Source organism: Spodoptera frugiperda, chromosome 5 (genome assembly GCF_023101765.2).
Source record: "Spodoptera frugiperda isolate SF20-4 chromosome 5, AGI-APGP_CSIRO_Sfru_2.0, whole genome shotgun sequence".
NCBI lineage: Eukaryota > Metazoa > Arthropoda > Insecta > Lepidoptera > Noctuidae > Spodoptera > Spodoptera frugiperda.
Genome location: NC_064216.1, coordinates 7837667 through 7858117, shown reverse-complemented (window position 1 = coordinate 7858117; position 20451 = coordinate 7837667). Strand labels below are relative to the sequence as shown.

General features: G+C 36.4%; 3 protein-coding genes across 6 annotated transcripts; all 3 read left to right on the top strand.

Moving 5' to 3' along the window:
- The first annotated feature begins 6268 nt into the window (after positions 1-6268).
- On the top strand, positions 6269-9812 carry LOC118271816 (peptidyl-prolyl cis-trans isomerase sig-7). The gene has a single exon (XM_035588047.2). It carries the CDS (start codon positions 6401-6403, stop codon positions 8621-8623), a length of 2223 nt encoding a protein of 740 aa, XP_035443940.2. The 5' UTR covers positions 6269-6400; the 3' UTR covers positions 8624-9812.
- Positions 9813-11874: 2062 nt separating this feature from the next.
- Positions 11875-16885, top strand: LOC118271799 (putative neuropeptide precursor protein). 2 transcript variants are annotated; one of them, XM_035588016.2, is made up of 5 exons: positions 11875-12099; positions 14167-14295; positions 15127-15364; positions 15446-15601; positions 15689-16885. In XM_035588016.2, the coding sequence occupies exons 1-5, from the start codon at positions 12024-12026 to the stop codon at positions 16227-16229; spliced, it is 1140 nt and encodes a 379-aa protein (XP_035443909.2). In that variant the 5' UTR covers positions 11875-12023; the 3' UTR covers positions 16230-16885. The 2 variants fall into 2 exon arrangements, with proteins under 2 accessions (XP_035443909.2, XP_035443910.2); XM_035588017.2 differs by lacking the exon at positions 14167-14295.
- Positions 16886-16965: 80 nt separating this feature from the next.
- LOC118271798 (L-asparaginase) lies at positions 16966-20170 on the top strand. 3 transcript variants are annotated; one of them, XM_035588014.2, is made up of 6 exons: positions 16966-17235; positions 17496-17971; positions 18415-18643; positions 18974-19141; positions 19516-19604; positions 19676-20170. In XM_035588014.2, the coding sequence occupies exons 1-6, from the start codon at positions 17102-17104 to the stop codon at positions 20038-20040; spliced, it is 1461 nt and encodes a 486-aa protein (XP_035443907.2). In that variant the 5' UTR covers positions 16966-17101; the 3' UTR covers positions 20041-20170. The 3 variants fall into 3 exon arrangements, with proteins under 3 accessions (XP_035443907.2, XP_035443908.2, XP_035443906.2); XM_035588015.2 differs by having other exon boundaries at positions 16968-17235; positions 17577-17971; XM_035588013.2 differs by having other exon boundaries at positions 16968-17427.
- Positions 20171-20451: the final 281 nt, after the last annotated feature.

Sequence of the window (20451 nt, the reverse complement as noted above, 5' to 3'; positions counted from 1 at the left end):
CTTTGTTACTCCCAACGGTAGTTACTATAGAAAACAGTTAGCAATATTACAGTGTTTGACCTATTTCTAAAATACCGATTAATCGATCTTGTGATCCATGACTTCTATTTAAGTGTATCATGTCTTTAAAGACATTGAAAATTAAAGGGTAACTACGAGCCTACTACGAGAACGTAGTCAGGTAGCTCGTAGCGGTGCTACGACAGCAATGCTTGTGTGGTTCGTAGCACGTAGTTCATCCGTAGCGGTATCAACATTTTTGTGTTTGTAATTGTAATGTCTAATATGTTAATAAATTAAAAATTTTAGATGTCTTTACTTAGTACTCCTACCGTTAAATAGTATTTATCATTTAAATAAATCTATACGCTCAACATTATTTAAAAAGTTTGTAAGTACCTATACTTAACTCAGAAAAATAAAAAGCAAACACAGTATCATTTACGTAAATAAATAACAATAACAGCCCTAATTCATCATGGAAAATCAAAACATCGATATGCTCCACGTGTGTGAGGGTCACAACCCTTCTGGAGCCGCCATATGCCGCGGCGCTGCGAACGCCCTTAAATTACAGAACTTCCCGCTCATAATAGAGAGATATGCCTTTAATATCTGCCGGAAACTGCCTCTGTGCCTTGTTTACTTTTTGCCTCCGTTCTTATATTAGAAACTGCGTACGCTGCTTGCCTAGTTATGGTGAGTAAATGTGAATTTTCCGTAATAATGTAGTTGTAGTGCACAAAAATAGTTTCGTACGGTGATTTTAACACTTCCTTGTTCTTTAACTTCAATCCACCCTCCTTCTAAAAACTCAGATAGGTATATACCCAATCAGAAACAAAGAGCGCCAATAATAATAAACGAAAAAATATATAAATACAAAAGAGCAATACCAGCTGAATAAGCAATAAAATCAACCCCCACAAACCGGGAGCAATTTCAATCACAATTGCGCAACTGTCCTGAAACGCACCTGCTGACTGTGACGGGACAACACGTGCCCGACTAAGAGCCTACTTAACGTAAGTGACCCTACTTACAGAATCCCAACTGTGCCGTCGGAGACACTCCAATAGCCAGCAATTTCACGAGGCCCGCCCGCCATCTGCGACCGACGCGCCAAAAAATAACATTCCCCAAAAAACATTTGCGAAAGAAAGGGATATTAGTCTCCGCGGGGCAATAATCGAAGCCAATCGGCCCACCGAACGCCCCGACACGACACTTTCTTTATTTATACCATTACTTTGCTGTATGGTAATATCGTAAAGAATATTTTATGTTCACGTGTAGACACCTTCTGATTTCGCAATATTGTTAGCCCGAACTAGTTAAGAGGGGGCTGGGTATTGATATTTAAGTGTTAAGTTCCCTTTATCAGTTTCAAAGTAATAACAATTTATATTCGTATAGATACTATAGTGTATGTTGGTTATTCCACGTCTTACCTAAGTTTATAAATTATTTTAACATCCGCTAAACAGGTACTTGTGTTACGTTATTTAATACGTGTATGAATTAGTTGGATATATTTTGGTCACAAAAAAGGCTATCAACCTATATCACCCTATGTCCTATATCATAACGTTATCACTAAACAATCTCACAACAAGCATAACACTTTTATTTAAAACTAGCTGACCCGGCAAACTTCGTACCGCCTCAATATTTTTTATTTTTAAACATTTCCTGGACTTCCACAATCTATTTAGCTAATTTTGGTCTTGCATTATTTGTGCCATTCAGCCTTTTTGAGTTTTTCAAGACTAACGAACAGTAATTAATTTTTATATAGGTATAAGAGAAGATAAAAATGCAACCACCTACATTTACAAAATAAACGGTAAACTAAAACTACTGACGTTGGTTTCTTATGAATATAATGAACGGCGTAACAACATGATGTTATAGTCGCCATTACTCGTCAAGATTAGATTTCACGAGAGGCGACAAGTTCGCGTGTCGCCGTCACTAACACTTCGCGACCCCAACGCTAAGCTACAGCCCATTCACTAATTTACGGTGCACTTGTAAAGAAATATATTTTCTGATTAAAAAAACTAATGGTATTAAAATTAACACGTCTAATAACCTTAAAATTATACTTACCTACTTAACGATACACGATATTTATATGTTCACCTAAAAAAATCTTTTTTTATACGAAATGCGATACGCGAAATTTTATAGTTTGATTTCACCTTTTAACTGATCTGTTTCCAAAGATAAAAACAATATGATTAGATGGTTATTTGCTGAGTTATAATAAAATTTAAGTTTAGAACTAGGTATATAGTTCTAAAATATCTATAGATTGTCTGTACAACACATATGGCATATTATTGGTAAAATTAATGACTCTCAGTACATTACTACTAATGGATATCAAACAAAAATTTAAGTTTATAAAAACTATGTTATAATTTCAAAGAACGTGTTTACACCGAACATCTCACCAAACACCGCACTCGAAAGTAGCGCGCGGCCATTTTCCAATTTCTCCCGCCATTTCCTCGTATTTTTTCAATACGCGTTCAAGATCATTTAACATTTTTATGTGTAATCTTGCCGGATAGCGATAAGACAAGGAGATTTTTGCGCGCCTCACTTTATTTTATCGGCTACGTTTTATGGCAAACTCTAAACAGATTAAATCTACCAGTAGGGAGTCTTCCGGACACAATGTTCATTTATTGGCTTGTATTTTGGCTTTATAAGATTACTAGGGATTTTTGTCGAAGAGTTTCTTTCTTATCCCTCGTTTATCGATATAAAAATTGTATTTACCTACGTTATAGGTAAATATCAGGAACGTGTTGTATAAGGAACCTGTTATGATATTGAAAGTGAGCCCGAGTAATATTTTGTAAATGCAAACTTTAAAAGCATGCATGAAAAGACTGAAGACTGTTAGTGAAGCGAAAGAGGTATGTAAGATTCGTAGCAATTGGCGGTCCTATCTCTGCCCCTTGGGAGGCGTGAACTTATGTATGTATACAAACTTTTTGCGTTTAAAACACCTACGTACCTAATTAACTTGACAAAAGCCTTCCAGATCAGTCAGGTGAAGTTAAGCAACCAAAAGTTGGAAAAAGAATCAATATTATTAAGGCATGTGTACGCCATTAAGCATAAAAGTAATAATCATTAAGTTAAACCGGGATTAAAAGTTGTGTAGATACGAGTATTAAGATAATACCGCATTGAAACTTCACGCTTTAACGCGTGCACATAATATAAGTATGACGTTCTACGTAATGAATCGTATAAAACACGAGTTTTATAACGCGAGCAGCGCATTCAGAGTCCTTTTTAAATTATGCAACATTTGTATGGAAATACAGGCGTCACCCCTGGCGACCGTGGCCTATGCCTCCTTAAAAACACATCCACAGTTATTTGTAGCCTCGGTTTGACGCTCACTTGCGATTTGATTGCTTTTTCATGGAGATCATATCGCGATAAACGTAGAAAAGTTTACGCTTTGGTACCTACCATGCAGAAAAGAACTTATTTTTTTTTATTACACTTACTTAATTGAAGTATTCTCAAATTCTTCTATTGGTCTATTAAAAAAAGTTTTGACAAAAAAAACTGAAAACCTTGAAAAACCTCCTTATAGTAACTACATAAATATTTATATCTATGGTAACTACTCAATAACCGCAAAGAGGTTTACATACTAAGTTGTGTACGCCAACTGGCTATAGTTCTCGAAAAAAAATATAAAACGCCATTAGCTGAAATGAAAAAAAAAATGAATTTATTTTTATTGTCATTATTTAGCATCTGCAATTTTTTCTGCAAAAATGGCCAGTATTAAGTCTAACAAAAAAAAGATAACAAACTTTTTTCACTTTTTGTGTATTTTTGTTATTTTATTTGTATGGTGAAAATCAATGTTGTTATGGTATTATTTGTATTTCGTTCCCATGAGGCAGGCCGCCTATAAGGTGTCCCAACACATACGGCAGTTTCCGCCGACTCAACAACAAACAACACTCGCAATCACTAGTGTAAATGTTTACGGTTCTATTCTATTCGTACGTGCGCCACTACTTCAATTCGAATTTTGAACCACGCGCCCGCGCTCGCAAATTGCAAATCGACACCAGCAATTTATACTACGCTAACTCGAAATTTGGTAAAATCTTTTTTTATGCCAAGTTGCTTAAAATGTGTTCTTACATACGTCATTAAAAAATTGAGAAGAAATATGCAAAAATAAGAAAGTTACAAATCTTATAAAACGCTAAGTAAAGGTACTTTTTGAAATCACTCGATTTATATTACGCCAACTATTATTAGCGGAGTGTGCGCGGGGATCACTTTGGTCAAAATCTGTGCAACACTGCACTAACTCATAGTTAGCGTAGTTTAGTGCGTTCGTGTGTATACTTGTTCGTTTGTAAATAGAACGACTTAGCGACTTTTACGTAGTAAATACTTATGTGTTAACGTATTAATTCGTTTATTAATGGTACGTTGACTATTCCTTTTGTAAGTAAGTACATGTTCTTTATAAAAATATTGAAATATGCATCAGATGATTGATCATGCACTACGACGTCCCGTACTACACTACGCTAACATAAGTTAGACGTGTATAAGATGTAAAAATTTTTTGATGAATTACGTTTATATACGGCTAACTTGCGCTAAATCAAAAAATAGAAATAATTAAGGAAATATAAATATGAGATATTACAATGAATAAATTAAATATTAAGCATACCAAATTTCAAAAAAGTATCTTAATTAATGTAAAAGTTATCACGTTTTTCCCTTTAAACGCCTCTACTGTAAAGTACGCTTTTTGAGTTAGCGTAGTATAAATTGCTGGTGTCGAAATGGTGTTTCGAAAAATTGGTTGGTTGTACTTTTATTTTGGTTTATCACAAAAAAAGAATCTAGCGATCACTGAAAAATAAGACTAATCTTTGTGGTGTAGATGCATACTTAATTGATAGAAGAATGGTGTAACTACGTAAAAATAATATAAGATGAGGTAACTTTTAAAAATACTCAACATGTACGTAGGTAAGTACTTAACCAATTACTAAATTATACGTAAGTACCTTTAATATTTAAATATTAAATTAAATTAAATATCACTTACCCTTGCCTCCATAAAAAAAAAATGTATTGGCAAAATTTTAAAAAGACGCACACTACTTCCTATTGTTTATATCATATTTTCCATCGCGTACACTTTATTTTATTATTTCGACACGTAACCTCGCTCCTGGAAGCTGCAACAATTTCAAACCACCTTAACACGAAATTGATTTGAAAAAACCAACCTTAACACCCCGTTATAGTGTTGTATTTCGTTCGCAATATACGTTTCTTTAGGTGATATCGTCATTCATGTTGGCTAACCTTATATTCTTGGAAGAATGGTTGGTAAATTTTCAATAGTCACTTTATTAGGGGTGCGGGCGGAAGCAGGGTGAGTGAAACTGCCTTTATTAGATTTTCTAGAACCGTGAGTCGGAAATTGGTGAATTGCATGGCCTGCGTTCGACACTTCCATATTGGAAGTTATTATGAAACATTGATACTTACTTTGTTAGTTACATATCTAAGTAGGTACATGTACAGGACAGAGTTTCTGCTCCGCAGTCACATTCCCAGATCAGTCCCTTATGTATTGGATTTTTTTACGAAATTATCAAAAGTAGACAAATTATTCAATTTTTAATACCTAGATAATACCTACATATTTAAGTAAATATATTCTCTATCGCCATACTTATAAGAAATCTTTAAAATACTTTACGTCGGTCATTTATTTTACTAAATGTACTACTAGGTACATACTTATTTACCTTTCCTACTTATTTACAATCCGGTAAGCATTGGTCTTCGATGGAGCATTTTTTATAGAGTGATTTTACATCTCTGTGAATATACTATATTTTCTGTATTATAATATCACTAAAATAGCTGCTATTTTCTTATCCCAACTCTTCAAGACTTCAAAGTTCAAATGAGCGCCATCTTCTTTATATTGGTGTTACTAAACCAGTTCTGTGTGGAACACTATTTGAAGATTGGTACAGTTAATGCTTTTATTCATAGTAAGAGGGCGTTAGCAACAATTTTTTACAATATTTTATCAACTCGTGTAAAAAGCATCTATTTGTAGCCCAAAATTATTATTATTGAACAATTACCGTTTCTAAAGCGTTTTCTAATTTACCCTGTACCCATAACCTAAAAATATTTTTTTACTCTAGCAACAATCAAATATTTCTAAAAGTTAGGTTATGTATTTATTTCTTCGTATGATGTGTCAAATTTTTTAGCATAAATAGTGATTATCGTTTTTACTGTTTCTAAAGTATTTTAATATAAATGTGAAGACAATTGGACACATTTCACTGTTTACACAATGGCTGTTGTGATTGAAACAACTCTTGGTGACATTACGGTGGATTTATATCTAGATCAAAGACCCGTAACATGTTTGAATTTTCTAAAGTTGTGCAAGATGAAATACTACAACTACAACTTGTTCCATACGATCAGAAGTGGCTTCATAGCTCAGACCGGTGACCCAACAGGTGAAGGTTCTGGCGGACAGTCTATATTCGGTCTGCTGGAAGGACCAGACAAACGATTCTTTTCTGGTGAAAAAATGCCCAAGATTCGACACACAGGCGCAGGTTTGCTCTCAATGGTGGGCACCGGAGATATGATGATCGGTTCGCAGTTCTTCTTCACCTTGGCGCCTGATTTAGACTCCTTGGATGGCATTCACTGCGTTATCGGCGAGGTTACTGAGGGGCATGATGTGCTGAGGAAATTGAACGATGTTATATGTGACGAGGGCTACCGTCCGTATCGCGATGTACGTATAACACACACTGTAGTACTTGAAGATCCCTTCAATGATCCCCATGGACTGAGGGCCCCGTCAAGATCACCATCTCCAAGCGCTGAGCGTCTGAAGGGTGGTAGAATCGCTCCAGATGAGGAAATTGATGAAACACAAGGCAAGTCTGCAGCTGAAATACAGGAAATGATTGAAGAGAAAGAAGCTAAAGCTCGTGCAACTATTCTAGAAATTGTAGGTGACCTGCCAGATGCTGATATTGCTCCTCCTGAAAATGTTCTATTTGTTTGCAAACTAAATCCAGTTACTACTGATGATGACTTAGAGATTATATTCAGTAGATTTGGTAAAATTGTCAGCTGTGAGGTCATTAGAGATAAAAAAACTGGTGACTCTTTACAGTATGCTTTCATTGAATTTGATGATAAAAAATCTTGTGAAGATGCATATTTCAAAATGGATAATGTATTAATTGATGACAGAAGAATTCATGTAGATTTCTCTCAATCTGTGTCAAAGATGAAGTGGTTAGGCAAAGGCAGAGGTGTAAAGTATTTCAATGATGAAGAAGCTCTAGAAAGGGAAAAGGGAAACAATATGAAGAATGATAAGCCTACACATTCTAGAAACAAAAATGATGAACATAGGAATCATGATAGACATCATCACAGCAATAATAAAAGGCATGATGACCGTGAAAAAGATAGAGAAAGAGAACATAGATCAGACAGACATAGCAGACGTGAAAGAGAATCAAACCACAGGGTCGAAGAAAGGTCACATAGGAAGAGAAGTAGAAGCCGTTCAAAACGTGACCGATCGAGGGATGACAGAAATAATCATAACAATGACAATAATGTGTCAAGAAAATCTGATAGAAATAATAAGGAATATAATAGAAATGAGTCTAGCAGACACAATAATAATAGAAAAAGAGATGGTTCTCCTGATAATAATATTTCTCGCAATTCTAACAAAAACAGTAAAGATCATAAACATGAGTCTAATAAGAAAGAATATGACAGAAGTAGAAATAATGATCATAGTGTATCAAGAAATTCAGAGAGAAGCACAAGAGAGTACAAATATGACTCAGACAAACATGAAAATGATAGAAGTAAAGTAAACCATAATGATAAAAACTCTTCAAGGAATTCCGACAAAAATGTTAAAGAGTACAAACAAGAGTCACAAAGAAATGAATATACAAGAAATAGACGTAATTCTGATTCTGAACCAAGGGGAAGGTCTTCACCAGCCAGGCAAAGAGAGTCAGAAAAATCTGTAGAACATAAGAATAGGCATGAGAACAATGACAGAAATACTGAAAGAGAAAATAATAAATTAAAACGCAAAAGCCAAGAAGAACCAGACACCAAAAGTAAGAGGCATAAGAAAGATGGTCAGAATATTGAACCCAGAACTCCCACACCTACTGACACTAAGAAAAAACAGAAAACCTCAACCAAAAACAGCTCAAAGAAGGTCAAAACTAAAAGGGTTGTCAAAAAGAAACGTAAACCATCCACATCATCTGATAGCTCAACAGAATCAAGCTCTTCAAGTAGTACTGAATCTAGTTCATCAAGTGAAGAGGACCGTAAGAAAAAGTCTTTGAAAAGGAGAAAGAAGAAGTATTCCACCTCTAGCACTAGCAGTAGTGACAGCACATCCAGTTCATCATCAAGCACTGAGTCCAGTAGCTCCTCCAGCTCTAGCTCTGATGATGGTAAAAAGAAAAAAAGTAGGAAACATTCTAATAAAAAGAAAAAGTTATAGGATATTATTAATATTAGGAAAATACTAAATAGACTAAAACATTTGAAGTGTGTGTTTAGTTGACCTTTGCTGAAGCTAAGTTAAAGTGGCTTGTTTGCATGTCATATAGTTTTAAGATTCTCAAATGTAAATTCCATGTGGCCATGTATGTGTACTGCCTTCAATTAATTAATTTTTATAACTTAGAACTTGACAGACTGAGAAAGCATACTTACATAGTACACTATTCTAGTAAAAGACACTGATATTATAGTCATTTTTATTACAAACTTAATAAGCAATAATACAAATACATTAAGTACTTAGGACATTCAAATGTGAACTTAGACCTATTTTATATTGCATCCAACTATGCCTAATTCGGAACCAATTAAATAATGTTAAAAATGAGATTTAAATTAATATAACACCAATAGATTTTTAACCGAAAATGCAGTAAAATTGCACTCGTAAAGTATTATGTATTTTTAAATAAAATATTGATATTAAACGTAGATCAGGTATCTATCATACCTGGGGGTAATGTGTAATTGTAGACTCGCCTTTTTCTAGTACAATTTGTCTTATGATTAGGATTGTTGATGTAATAATGCCCAAATAAAGTAGCTAGTACTGCATGTTCACTTAAGCACTAAGCACTAATGTAATGCAATAGACTGAAAATGAACCATTAAAAGTTTAGGAGGTATAAAGTCATTGTTGTATGTATTTGCATTACCTTTGATGGTAACTTGCATACCAACTTCATTTATTGTTCTTTCTAATTTTGTAATTATCTGAGTATCTATGTTTAAGTAGGTATAAATTATTATCAATTCAGGTAGTACATAATTGATAACACTTATCTTACTGCATGAATCAATTTGTCTGGAGTGCATTTTCAATGGTTTTATTTATGTGGTAATTCTCAATAAGTTGTTTTTCTTTTTCATTTTGTTTTTACTTGTACATAATTATGTTTTTTTTTAACACCATAATGTCACAACTTCTTTTTACTTTTTATTGTAATTGCAATAGATGTTAATATTTGTCCTGTAGAGCCTATGATCTAGTTTTAAATATTTATCTTTCATTTTATCTAGGAATACTAAGATATTCACATCCAGGATAGTAATCAGATTGTAGGTAATTGTTACATATTTATGTATGAATATTTTTGTATATTATTAAAGGCGTTCAATGCACAAAATTGTTTTAATTTTTTCAATTTAGGTAAATTTGCCTCTGTATAATTTCTAATAATTATATTCCCCAATAAAACATTCCCGTGCCCGACCCAAGAATCGAACGCACCTCCTAGCTCGCTAAATGCACTTACAAGCACAAACGAGGTTGTCTATGAAATATTTATTACCCTACATAAAAATAGGAATAGGGGGATTCGGCCTCCGGTAGCCTCACACACGGGAAACTACACAAAAGTTGTTTCACGCTCGTTTTCTTATATTACGCCGGAAGTGCCAAAGCTGGCTCTCCCACACGTAATGCCCCAGGTCGAAGTACTTACCTACTTAAACACTTGGATGATAATTAAATCTAACGGTGTTTGGTTACTTAACATCAATATAATATTCATTTAGCGTAATACCTGAACCCATAAATAACATAACAAGGGATATTCTTACCTCCCTAAAACTACAGTAATGGTACCCACAGCACCTCTAAGGAGCCCTGAGTCCTCTTACAGACCTGCTTTGCTTGTTACGGCATATCCCTAGAAAGTATGTAGCTTGAAAAATCTCAATAATACTTTACCCGACGTAGGGAAATCGATAGACCAAGGACTCCGTACCTACTACTACTACCTACCCACAATCACATAGTCACCTCCCACACATAAAACTACTTAGAAAAATTAATTTGTCTGATATCGTATGGCCATTTTATCCCCATTAGAGTTACATCAAAGGAAATCATAAACCATGTCAAAGTTTAAAATGGAAGGTAGGTAATTCTTAGCAATACAGAGTACGGAGTCTATTTACAGGACGTGGTCTCGTCATAAACGGGAACGTTCCATTGGCTTGCCTTTGTGTGTTTAACAAGAAGATGGGCCTCGTTACGCGACCATTGTGCACCTTCAGCTGCTATTGTTGAAGTGTGTAAGTACCGCCATCTGCCAATGTACCTACCTACATTTATGAGGGAACGTACTACGGTTTATATATTTTTTTATTTGGTATTTGTTTAAAGGGAAATATTTGTAGGGTGGCCGGTATAGACTGCTAACATTTTCGTTCAATGGTCACATTGGTAGAATGGTCGTAAACATTAGCTACCGATAAAGAGTCCCAGGTGGCTATAGGTTCGAGAACTATTGACATCTTTAGGGTAAGACGTCGATAACTAAAACATTTGATTTTGTAAGTCTCGTAGGTCTGATACACGGGGCTCCTAACATAAATAAATAGGTACCCAACTAATCATAAACATTATACAAGCTTTTGATAAAGGTACCTACGTACCGTGTATTTAGGTACGGGCCAATTGTATAACATTGTAGATAGGTATCTAAGCATGTGTCTATAGATATAACCATTGTAAATGTAACATCTTCTAACCCATTTCAGACGATGCTTCGTCCTAATACCTCTAACCTAGGTACACATCACAATAGAACTACAATCAAGGGAAGTGCGCTCAATCTCACTACTAAAGGCACGGACTTGGTTACAATCTTAATTCAGTGATCTCAAGTGAGTGTAAAAAGCTTGAACATGTTTAATGTAATGTAATTAATATGTACCGACGCCTCTACCGTCGGGACTCATCATCACGATAATGTTATTTTATGAAGGGCTTATTTAGCTCTGCCGTGCGGACGTCAGACCTAGGTAACGCAGGGGCGGACTGAGTAACAGTTAGCTAAGTATATAGGGGTTCTGTAAAAAGTGCTGTAAGTGGTGCTTACTATAGTATGATCGCATAACTAAGTTACCACCGCTACCCGAGTTGAGGGCCCTTGTTAGGTGATCAATCAATTAGTAACAACTAAGTTAGGTAAAACAGTCCTTAATAACATAGCCTGTAAGTTTTATAAAATAAATGTTAATGGACTGTTAAGTTGTAATCCTCTATAATAATTAGGTAGATAAGAATGTTACTAATCAATGAACCTAATCAATTAGTTTAGTTTTATGCTAAGCAGCTAGGAAGGTATTTAAACAATAAACAACAACAAATTGCGTGGGTGTTTATTCTTTGTGAATACGTCCCTGTACTCCACACTGCGCATGTCGCGAATTTATCGACAGGAGCAATGGGTTTTCTCTCCAGCTTGAGCTCTGCTAAACGGCACTCGCTCCCTGCGCTCGGTCACATAACAGTCGCAACCAGTGTTCCTCCTCATTTTCATAATAATTCTACATTAATTATCCTTGCATACTGAAATTCGGCAACGATGTTATTATTTAATTTAGCCGCATTTTTTGCGGTTTTTCTGATGGGAGGTGCGGTGCCTACACCTACAAATAAAGGTACGTAACCCTTTACTTTTCAACGGCTTTATCAAAGTTTTTAGCATATGTCAGGCTTACTAATCTACGCGCAGGATATCGGTATCATGTCGGTTCGTTTGTATTGTTTTGGTGAGAGTATCGATCAGCCGCGGCCGGGAGTGTTCTATCTATATATAGCAACAGGTCAACAGGTGTCCTTTCTGCGCCGATGTTGTTCTGCGGCGTAGTTCCATATTTTCTCCATAAACTGTGACCTTTGGGACATAATAGATTATAAATAGGAGCTTTTATCGATTCAAGACATCCATTCACAAAGATTTTATAGAAAGCGCGTCACAGTTTAAGGGAGAATAATGTGGGCGTTGTTATTTTGATGTCTTCATTCGGTCAACAAAGGGCTTATAAATATTCAAGGTCAAAGATAGGGAGGCCGGAGCTGTCTCATTTTCAATGGATTTATTGATGAACACGATTTTAGGCATTTTCACAAAGTAGAATTTATCTGGATTATATGGACAAAGAATATATACGTATACCATAGGTACGTATACACAAAATATTGCCAATTAAGATCAATAGGTGGTCGTCCACCCTTTTTGCTTTCATTGATATAAAATTTATTCGAAACTTCAAACAGATGAGAGACAATCTACGTTCTTAAAGGTATATACAGTGGGTTAGCTCTTTTGATGTTTTGAGGGATGGCCTTGAGTTGACATCAATAAAAATTTCCTGGTCCGGAGCCAAAACTCTCTTCAGTCGAGACCTCTTAGGTAAAATCTTGGCCATATCTGCTGAGACATATTGAGCATAACGTAAGGTAGTCGGGGAGTACATAAAAATGAATCCTCTTCCTTGATAAAAGAGTCTAGGAGACCATTTCACTCTCCTTAAAATAAAGGACACCAATAAAAACACCCTCATGTATGAATAAGTCATCGTCACCTGCGCTTTCGTAAACATGTCTGCACATTGGTGCACATAGCAGAATTAACGATCTCACTCTTCTGATGGTGACGATGGTTTCATGGTGACGATATTAAAAAATGATGTCTTAATTATAAGAATATACTTACAGATTAAGTACGGTACATCTACTCCGTTTAAGCCATCTTAAAATTGTAGAGTTTAAAAAATTAAAGCTCAAACTTACGACTGCTCTTTCCCAATGGAGTTTCCAATAAGGCACGTATTTAGGACCCTACACCTCCTTTTCGTTTTACAAATTATCCAGGTATCATATTGATATTGTCGGCTATATCTCTATTGACACAGGAATCATACGTGATACAAACTTACCTACAATCCGTGCACCTAGGGAGGCAGTCTAAAAAAAGAAAGATGGATAGTACGTATCTTTACATGAAAAGTATTGATTAATCAAACCATACCTAGTAGGGTAGGGTTCTAGGTCATTCATCATACCTAAGCAGGTTGCTCGCTGTTTCCTATTCTAGGTGTAGTTTCTTATCGTTCCACTGAAGGTTTAGGTCAATGTAGGTATTCCTTTAGACATTCTTCGATCTTTTAGATAAAAAGGTTAAAACTTTCCAGATGACTTAGCTTTTCATTATAGGTACCTACCCATCGACAGCGGCCTGGCTAGCCACACTATACTAAGTATCAGTCTACCTACTCTTGGTAATCACATCCATTCACAAAATTATTGCGTCTCTCACATAAAACACACAACTTTCTATGTAAATTACATAGCTGTTTTGCAAGCAAGTTTCTAGATATTTTCTCCCTCAGTCTAAGGGTTAGGTAGTATCTGCAGCACATAACACTCAATCGAGACACATGGACCTATTTAACAACACCAAAGGTTCATAGGTCCAGGAATGTGAAATGAATACCTGGTTTCATTTTGTAAATGTAGTTCTAAAATAATTGCTCATTTAATTTTTATGTCACTCAAAATGAAGAAACTCTCCAATCGACCGCTACCGAAGACTAAAATATAATGATCTATAGTGTCTATCTGTCTATACATAATCAATTCAATAGGTACACAGTAGCCACAGTAGGTACGCACAATGTCTTGAACATTTTCGAGACACACTATCAATGTAAATAACATTTTAGATGATGGCGGCCCAATTGGTGAGCTTCCCGAGAATTGGGACCAGACAAAAGACGACACTCAATCGCTTTTCCTGAATAAGAGCGATAAAAATGACTTGGAGCCTTACCCGTTGGCTCTAAGCGAGGAAGGTAATGTCAATGGTCCCTGAGAACTTGTTGCTTTATATTGTACCTCTATGTATCTATTAAAAGGGTTATAAGTTGACTTATTATTGTGTTCACTTGTTCAGAAATTTTGCTTCAACTTAAATTTTTGCACATTTGTTCGTCGTAAGTACCTACGTAATCGCTATTTTATTTTCGGCGTCAATCAGTCGTTATTACGTAACGTTAATATTATGTATATCGGTAATTTAGGTTCCTAACAAGACATCTCACATATTTTTGATTATTATTTATGTAGGTATTTAAAGAAGTAAAGATTTCGTATTTGAACAGGCAACTCCTAGGACTTAACAGGACACTGACAATGTGCACTGTACAATAATAACGTACTGATTGTGAAATTGTGTACTACAATAGCCCAGTACGAACGAACAAGTTGCAAATCCGCCGACTATAATCATCTTTTATTGCCTGATGCAGTTTAAGTGGACAAGAATAGAGTTATAGGCGTAAGGATTTATACAAACGTTAACTAATCATTAACCTTAATCTGGAACTGCAAATATGTAGATAGTGATGAAGTTACTTGTTATAGGAACATTTACCTACCTCATTTTATGGATTTTTCTGGTGCTGCGTATGGTTCAATGCCTCTAATATAAACTAGCCGTACCTAGGTTATCAACACTAACATAACTTTATAAAAAAAAATTCAAGACAACGGATAATTATGGGCCATACTTTTATCCATTGTCTTAAAATTAATATTTGTATGGCAGTATCTGCATTGCTGATTATTCATGTTTTTGCGACCTCGAACTTTACGACTTTCAAACACAACACAATCTTTCGCAGGAAATTCCGAAGGATTCGAACAGGGCGTAGATCAGAGATTCGACTCCCCGCAACCCAACGGGGAGCTCGATAACTTGATCATGAGGCCGGAATTGTATGGTGAACCCCCAGCAATGGAAGGTTTGGCCACCAGCTACGACTCGCGCCGTCGCAAACGAGGAAGCGGAACTAAAGTCGGCGGCGCGGGGGCCGCTACTAAAGTAGCCACCAAATCTGGCTCGGGCAAGAAAAATCTGAAGTGAGTGCTTTAGTCATCCGGCCAATACCAATTGCATTTGCTATTATAAGAACACTAGACTTACAGTATTCTATTTTTCAGACCGGAGGAGCACGATGCTCTCTCGCCCGTGGATTCGATGACTCACGAACACGACGCACACCGCCGAAAGCGCGGCAGTGGCACAAAGGTGGGCGGAGCGGCTGCCTCTGCCAAAACAGCCACCAAAAATTCCGGTGGAAATAAAAAGAACTTCAGGTCAACATAAACCTCCATCCTTGAATAGGTGTAAGTATGTAAGTCATCACAGTATTATCGTAACTAAATAATTTCATTTACGTTTAGGCCTACCTCAGAACGTCGCAAACGAGACTCTGGTCTCAGCGCAGCCGATGTCCGAGCTCTGCTCAACTTGTGGGAGGCACAGGAACGCAAGAAACAGGAATGGAATGCACAGAACCAATGGGTTCCAGAACGCTATTATGGAGTTGGACATGTAAATCCGGAAGACGAGCAGCCCGAGGTTGATGAGAATGGAGACATCTGGTACAGTGAACCCGTCGTCATCTCACCTCGTGAACGAGACTATCCTCGCCACTCATACTTCTCTGAACAAAACCGCATGGCCCTCGCTCATGGTTACCCCGACATGTATCAAGTTGGTCCGGCAGAGTTAGCACAACGGTATGAGGAGGCTCGTCGAAAGAGGCAATATGCTAACAAGATGAAGCGCTTCATGGTCGCCAGGAAGCGGTCGGACAGCATGATGAACCACCAGAACAGCTACAGGCCCCGCGACGACCTCTACACTCTGGCCGAGCTGCTGCGCTCGGCTCCGCGAGTACAAGAGCAAGACATTCCTGTCTATCGGCGACTGATACTGTAAAGCGTTGTTTGAAAGCGGTGTCCATTCCCAACAACCTGAGATTCCTTAAACGGTCAGGTCTTTGAATAAACAGCCAGGATGGAACATTAGGCAATCCAGCAGATAGAGTGGTGGCCAGGCTTGTTGTCGGATGGACGCCAGAGCAGGTTTTGATTTGGAGTGGGAGATTGTCGTGCATTTAATTCGCAGTTTGTAGCGGATACCTAACAAACCCTAGTGATAGGAATAGTTTATAACAGTGTCAGAATATTTAATATTTACTTATTTTACATAAATTACAATTAAGGCCTAAGTAGTATTCAAATTATATGAAATCACAATTAATTTTTTTATTTTGTTTATTTTGATTTTGTAATTTCTTTTGCCAAGAAAAATGTTAGGTAATTCGGTAAAATTTATTTAAAGTTTGTGGATTGTATGTTCTTCTTGGAGTACTTCGGTTTTCATCATAATTATTATCTGTTATCTACATAATTTTATAAAATGTAACCAATTTTTATCAAATAGTTGTTAGTTTCATTGAACATTCATAGTTTACGGTGGAGTAAAACTTCACATTTTATTAATGTACTCTACATTGAATTAGTATTAGTTAATTATTATATATGTATGTAAATGTAAACTTGCTGTATTAAATAAAATAGTATTATCTTAAATTGATGTTTCATTTTTAGTAAAACCTTAGATAGGTACCTACCTACTGCAATACTTACATAGGCATATACTTTTTCAAAATGCTGGCCTACGTAAATCAATGTCAGTGTTAAGTACATTTGTCAATATTGAATAAATAAAGAGAATATAGAAAAAAATAAAGTAATTTTCTAAAAAGTAAATGTAATTTAAGCAAAACTGCACGTTCATAAGTTAATATGAATAAAAAGATCCACAATAGGATAAGTATTACAACGAGTACGCCAGGAGGGACTTACAACGACGCAGTTACATCCACTGAAAGCCAGCGACTGCAGGATGGAGAACCGACCAGGGAGATTGCGCAACCGACGTATGCATCACGGTTTTGGTTCTTTAATTACCTTAAAATGTGCTCCTTTCGATTAACAAACGACCTATACATATCGTTCATGACGTATTGGTACCCCGACCGCGAGATTTTACCGGCTCATATCGTGAATCTAATGCAAGTGCAAAGCAGGCTCCGCGCAGAACGCGAGTCGCACGCGGTCACTCTCAGCAGGTACAAGTTATTCAATAACCCTTCTGTTACGTCAACGAACGAGCGCTCTACACAAACTATTTCGTTAGTTCCAGAGAACAAGGGGAGGAAACTTCGCCAGTTTCATTGAGAAACTTCTTCAACGCACTTACGTACTATGTTCTTTCCAGCGAAGATGAGGTGGGCGTCCACTTTACGCCTAGAGATCTCGATTTCCTTGGAAGTGACCGTGAGCCAATGTTCGTCCTTGTGGACTCAAGCTGCATCAGTGATCCAAGTTCTAAGGAACTGCTTATCGACAATGGGTTTCACGCCAGAGATACGGTTTTGACGAAATACCTAAATAACAACGGTGCGCCTGTTGACTTGCCGTCAACCAGCACCGATCTCAGAAATGAATTGGTACCGCCGCTGCTGAGAGGAACCGATTCGTCTGATGAAATGCAAATGATAGACATTAACCTTCAAAGTGATAACGAACTATTGATTGGTGACTCTGACTGTGACAATGATTCCATAGTGATATCTTACTTGAGAAATAAGGATGCCTTTTTGGACTTCGAAGGTACGATAATGTCAACGAAAAAGAAATCGTCTCTGCTAGAAAATGTACCAAAATTGGAAACAATATTAGAGAGTGAACAATTCAGCACGTTCCCATTGACTTCTACACCTGAAGCCGCATCGCTCAGTTTTCTAAAGAACGGAGGACAACATAGCCCGTAATGAAAGCTTAAAATGAATTATGCAGTTATTTGTTATCGTCTTAATTTCATTAAATTTTCATGACTTTATTTTTTCTTTTATTTAAGTTTTTTTAAGCGTTTTTTTTACTTTAAATTACTTTCCCATGTAAGTACCTACACTGACCTCCCTGGTAAGTCTCACTTTTCGTAATTGATATACCTACCTACTAAGCTCTCAACTAGATATATGCCTGTGTATGTGTGTAGTATTGATAGTAAATTTAGATTAACTTATTTTAATTAATTCATGTTGTCTGCACAGCGTATTCGGACGAATCTTTAGATGCCGAGATACCTTCCTTTCCAACATCAATGCGATCACTATTCGATCAAGAATTTGTTGAATCTCATGCCTCTTTATCAGTCTTATCATTATTTTCAAATGAAGACACGAATAAGTACAAAAAGGCAATTGAATTCCTGCACAATGACAATGATTTCTTGATAGCTGCTGAAATGGGCGACGAAAAGATGTTACAGATATTACTAAAGTAAATAACTTAATTACTCTTTACTACACCTAAGTATCTGCATTTAAGTAACCAACTATGTATCTTGCTTCTTTACTGATACTCGTAATGTGCGCTTACCTAACCATAGCTACATAAATACGCACATTCTCAAGAATGCATTAGACAGGAAATTTATAAAATTAACTATCATACATTACCTACAGCTTTGATATAACCGAATCATAGCATCTTTGCTACATTAATAATCAAACCTGTCTTTGTACTATAAACATGTACCTATCTATTCATTCTGTGCTTAGTCACAATATTACGACATAATTCTTAGTAAGTGTGTGTAAAACCTTGCAGCCGAGGAGCTAATATAAACGACAAGGACCATTTGGGTCGCAATGCTCTGCACCTGGCTGTATGTTCGGGAAACCAAGACTCAGTCTTGTTGCTGTTAAAAGCTGGAGTGACTGTCAATATTAAAGACCATTTGGGCATGACACCGCTCTCCTTGTGCTTGATGAGAAGGTATTTTATATTTTGTAACAACCCTATCCAATGTGTGGTGGAGAAGTTTTTTTCCCAAGTAGATAATCAATACAAAATCAAAAACCTCTAGGCAATGGTAAAACGTAGTGTAGCCCGCCATCCAGCTAGTTGGAGTGACGATATTCGCAAGGGGGATGGCAGTGATGGGATGCGAAAGGCTGCAGTGGGTGTAGGTACTGTGGGAGACTTTGGAGAGGGCTATGTCCAGCACCACTGCTGGACATAGTCCACCCGTAAACGAGTAAATATTTCTAGTTTCTTAACGGCACCCAAGTAGGTAGATATTGGTAAGTAGGTACGTATTTATTCTCGTAGCAGAAATTATGTTTCAACCTATTCAAATTATTTTTCAGGCCATCTTGGCGAATGGCGTCTATGTTATTCGACCATGGCGCTAGACTTATGCCAAGGTTAACTCCAATGGACACAGGATTATTCCTACGTGAGTTCTTAAAAAAAAAGACACCTACTGCAGCTCTTAATATTTTTGCTTATTATTTATTTATCTTTCAGAATTTGTTATGATGTGTATTCCAACCAGAGAAGAAGAAAGAATACTACGTCTTCTCGTAGAGAAAGGTGCAATAGTGAATGACCCTGATGCACCGGGTGGGCGACAACCTTTACACTTTGCAGCCATGAGCAACAACATTCGGCTTATTAATATCCTAGTGGACTTAGGAGCCGATTTATATGCAGTCAATCACAGAAATCAAACACCTAAAGAAGTCGCAGCGACATTCAATTGTAGAGAAGCATTTGGTCTTTTGGAGCAATTCGAAGAGCTCTGCAGTTTAATTGTTGATATCGACGAAGAGGCTTTAGTGGGCTCAAGTTCACGAAGCATTATTGGGGATAATGTGAGGTTCAATAACTAATTTATCTTTTCGTTTAGTCCTATCCCTATTAGATTTCCATGTGTAGGTATATAAGAAAATATCCATTTCTTTAGGTACTAAAATCCTGTACTTTGTAATTTAATAAAGAAAAATAAACAACATACATCTACTTGTTGTTATTGTTTGTCCGGTCACTAAACACTCGAATAACGTTGAATAAACTAGGTACCTACCTATAGTAGAACTATAGTATCTTTGTTGGTATATACTTTGAATAAGTACCCACATTCTAATAGAGACAGATGGCAACAGTTTTTAATCAAAAACATGAAAGGTCAGTAAGTAGTACTAAACATATTGGTAAATCGGGTTACAAAATTAATTTTAAGTAGATTTTTATTTATACATCTATCTATTTAGATAGCTAGCACGATTAATAAAATTTAAGTA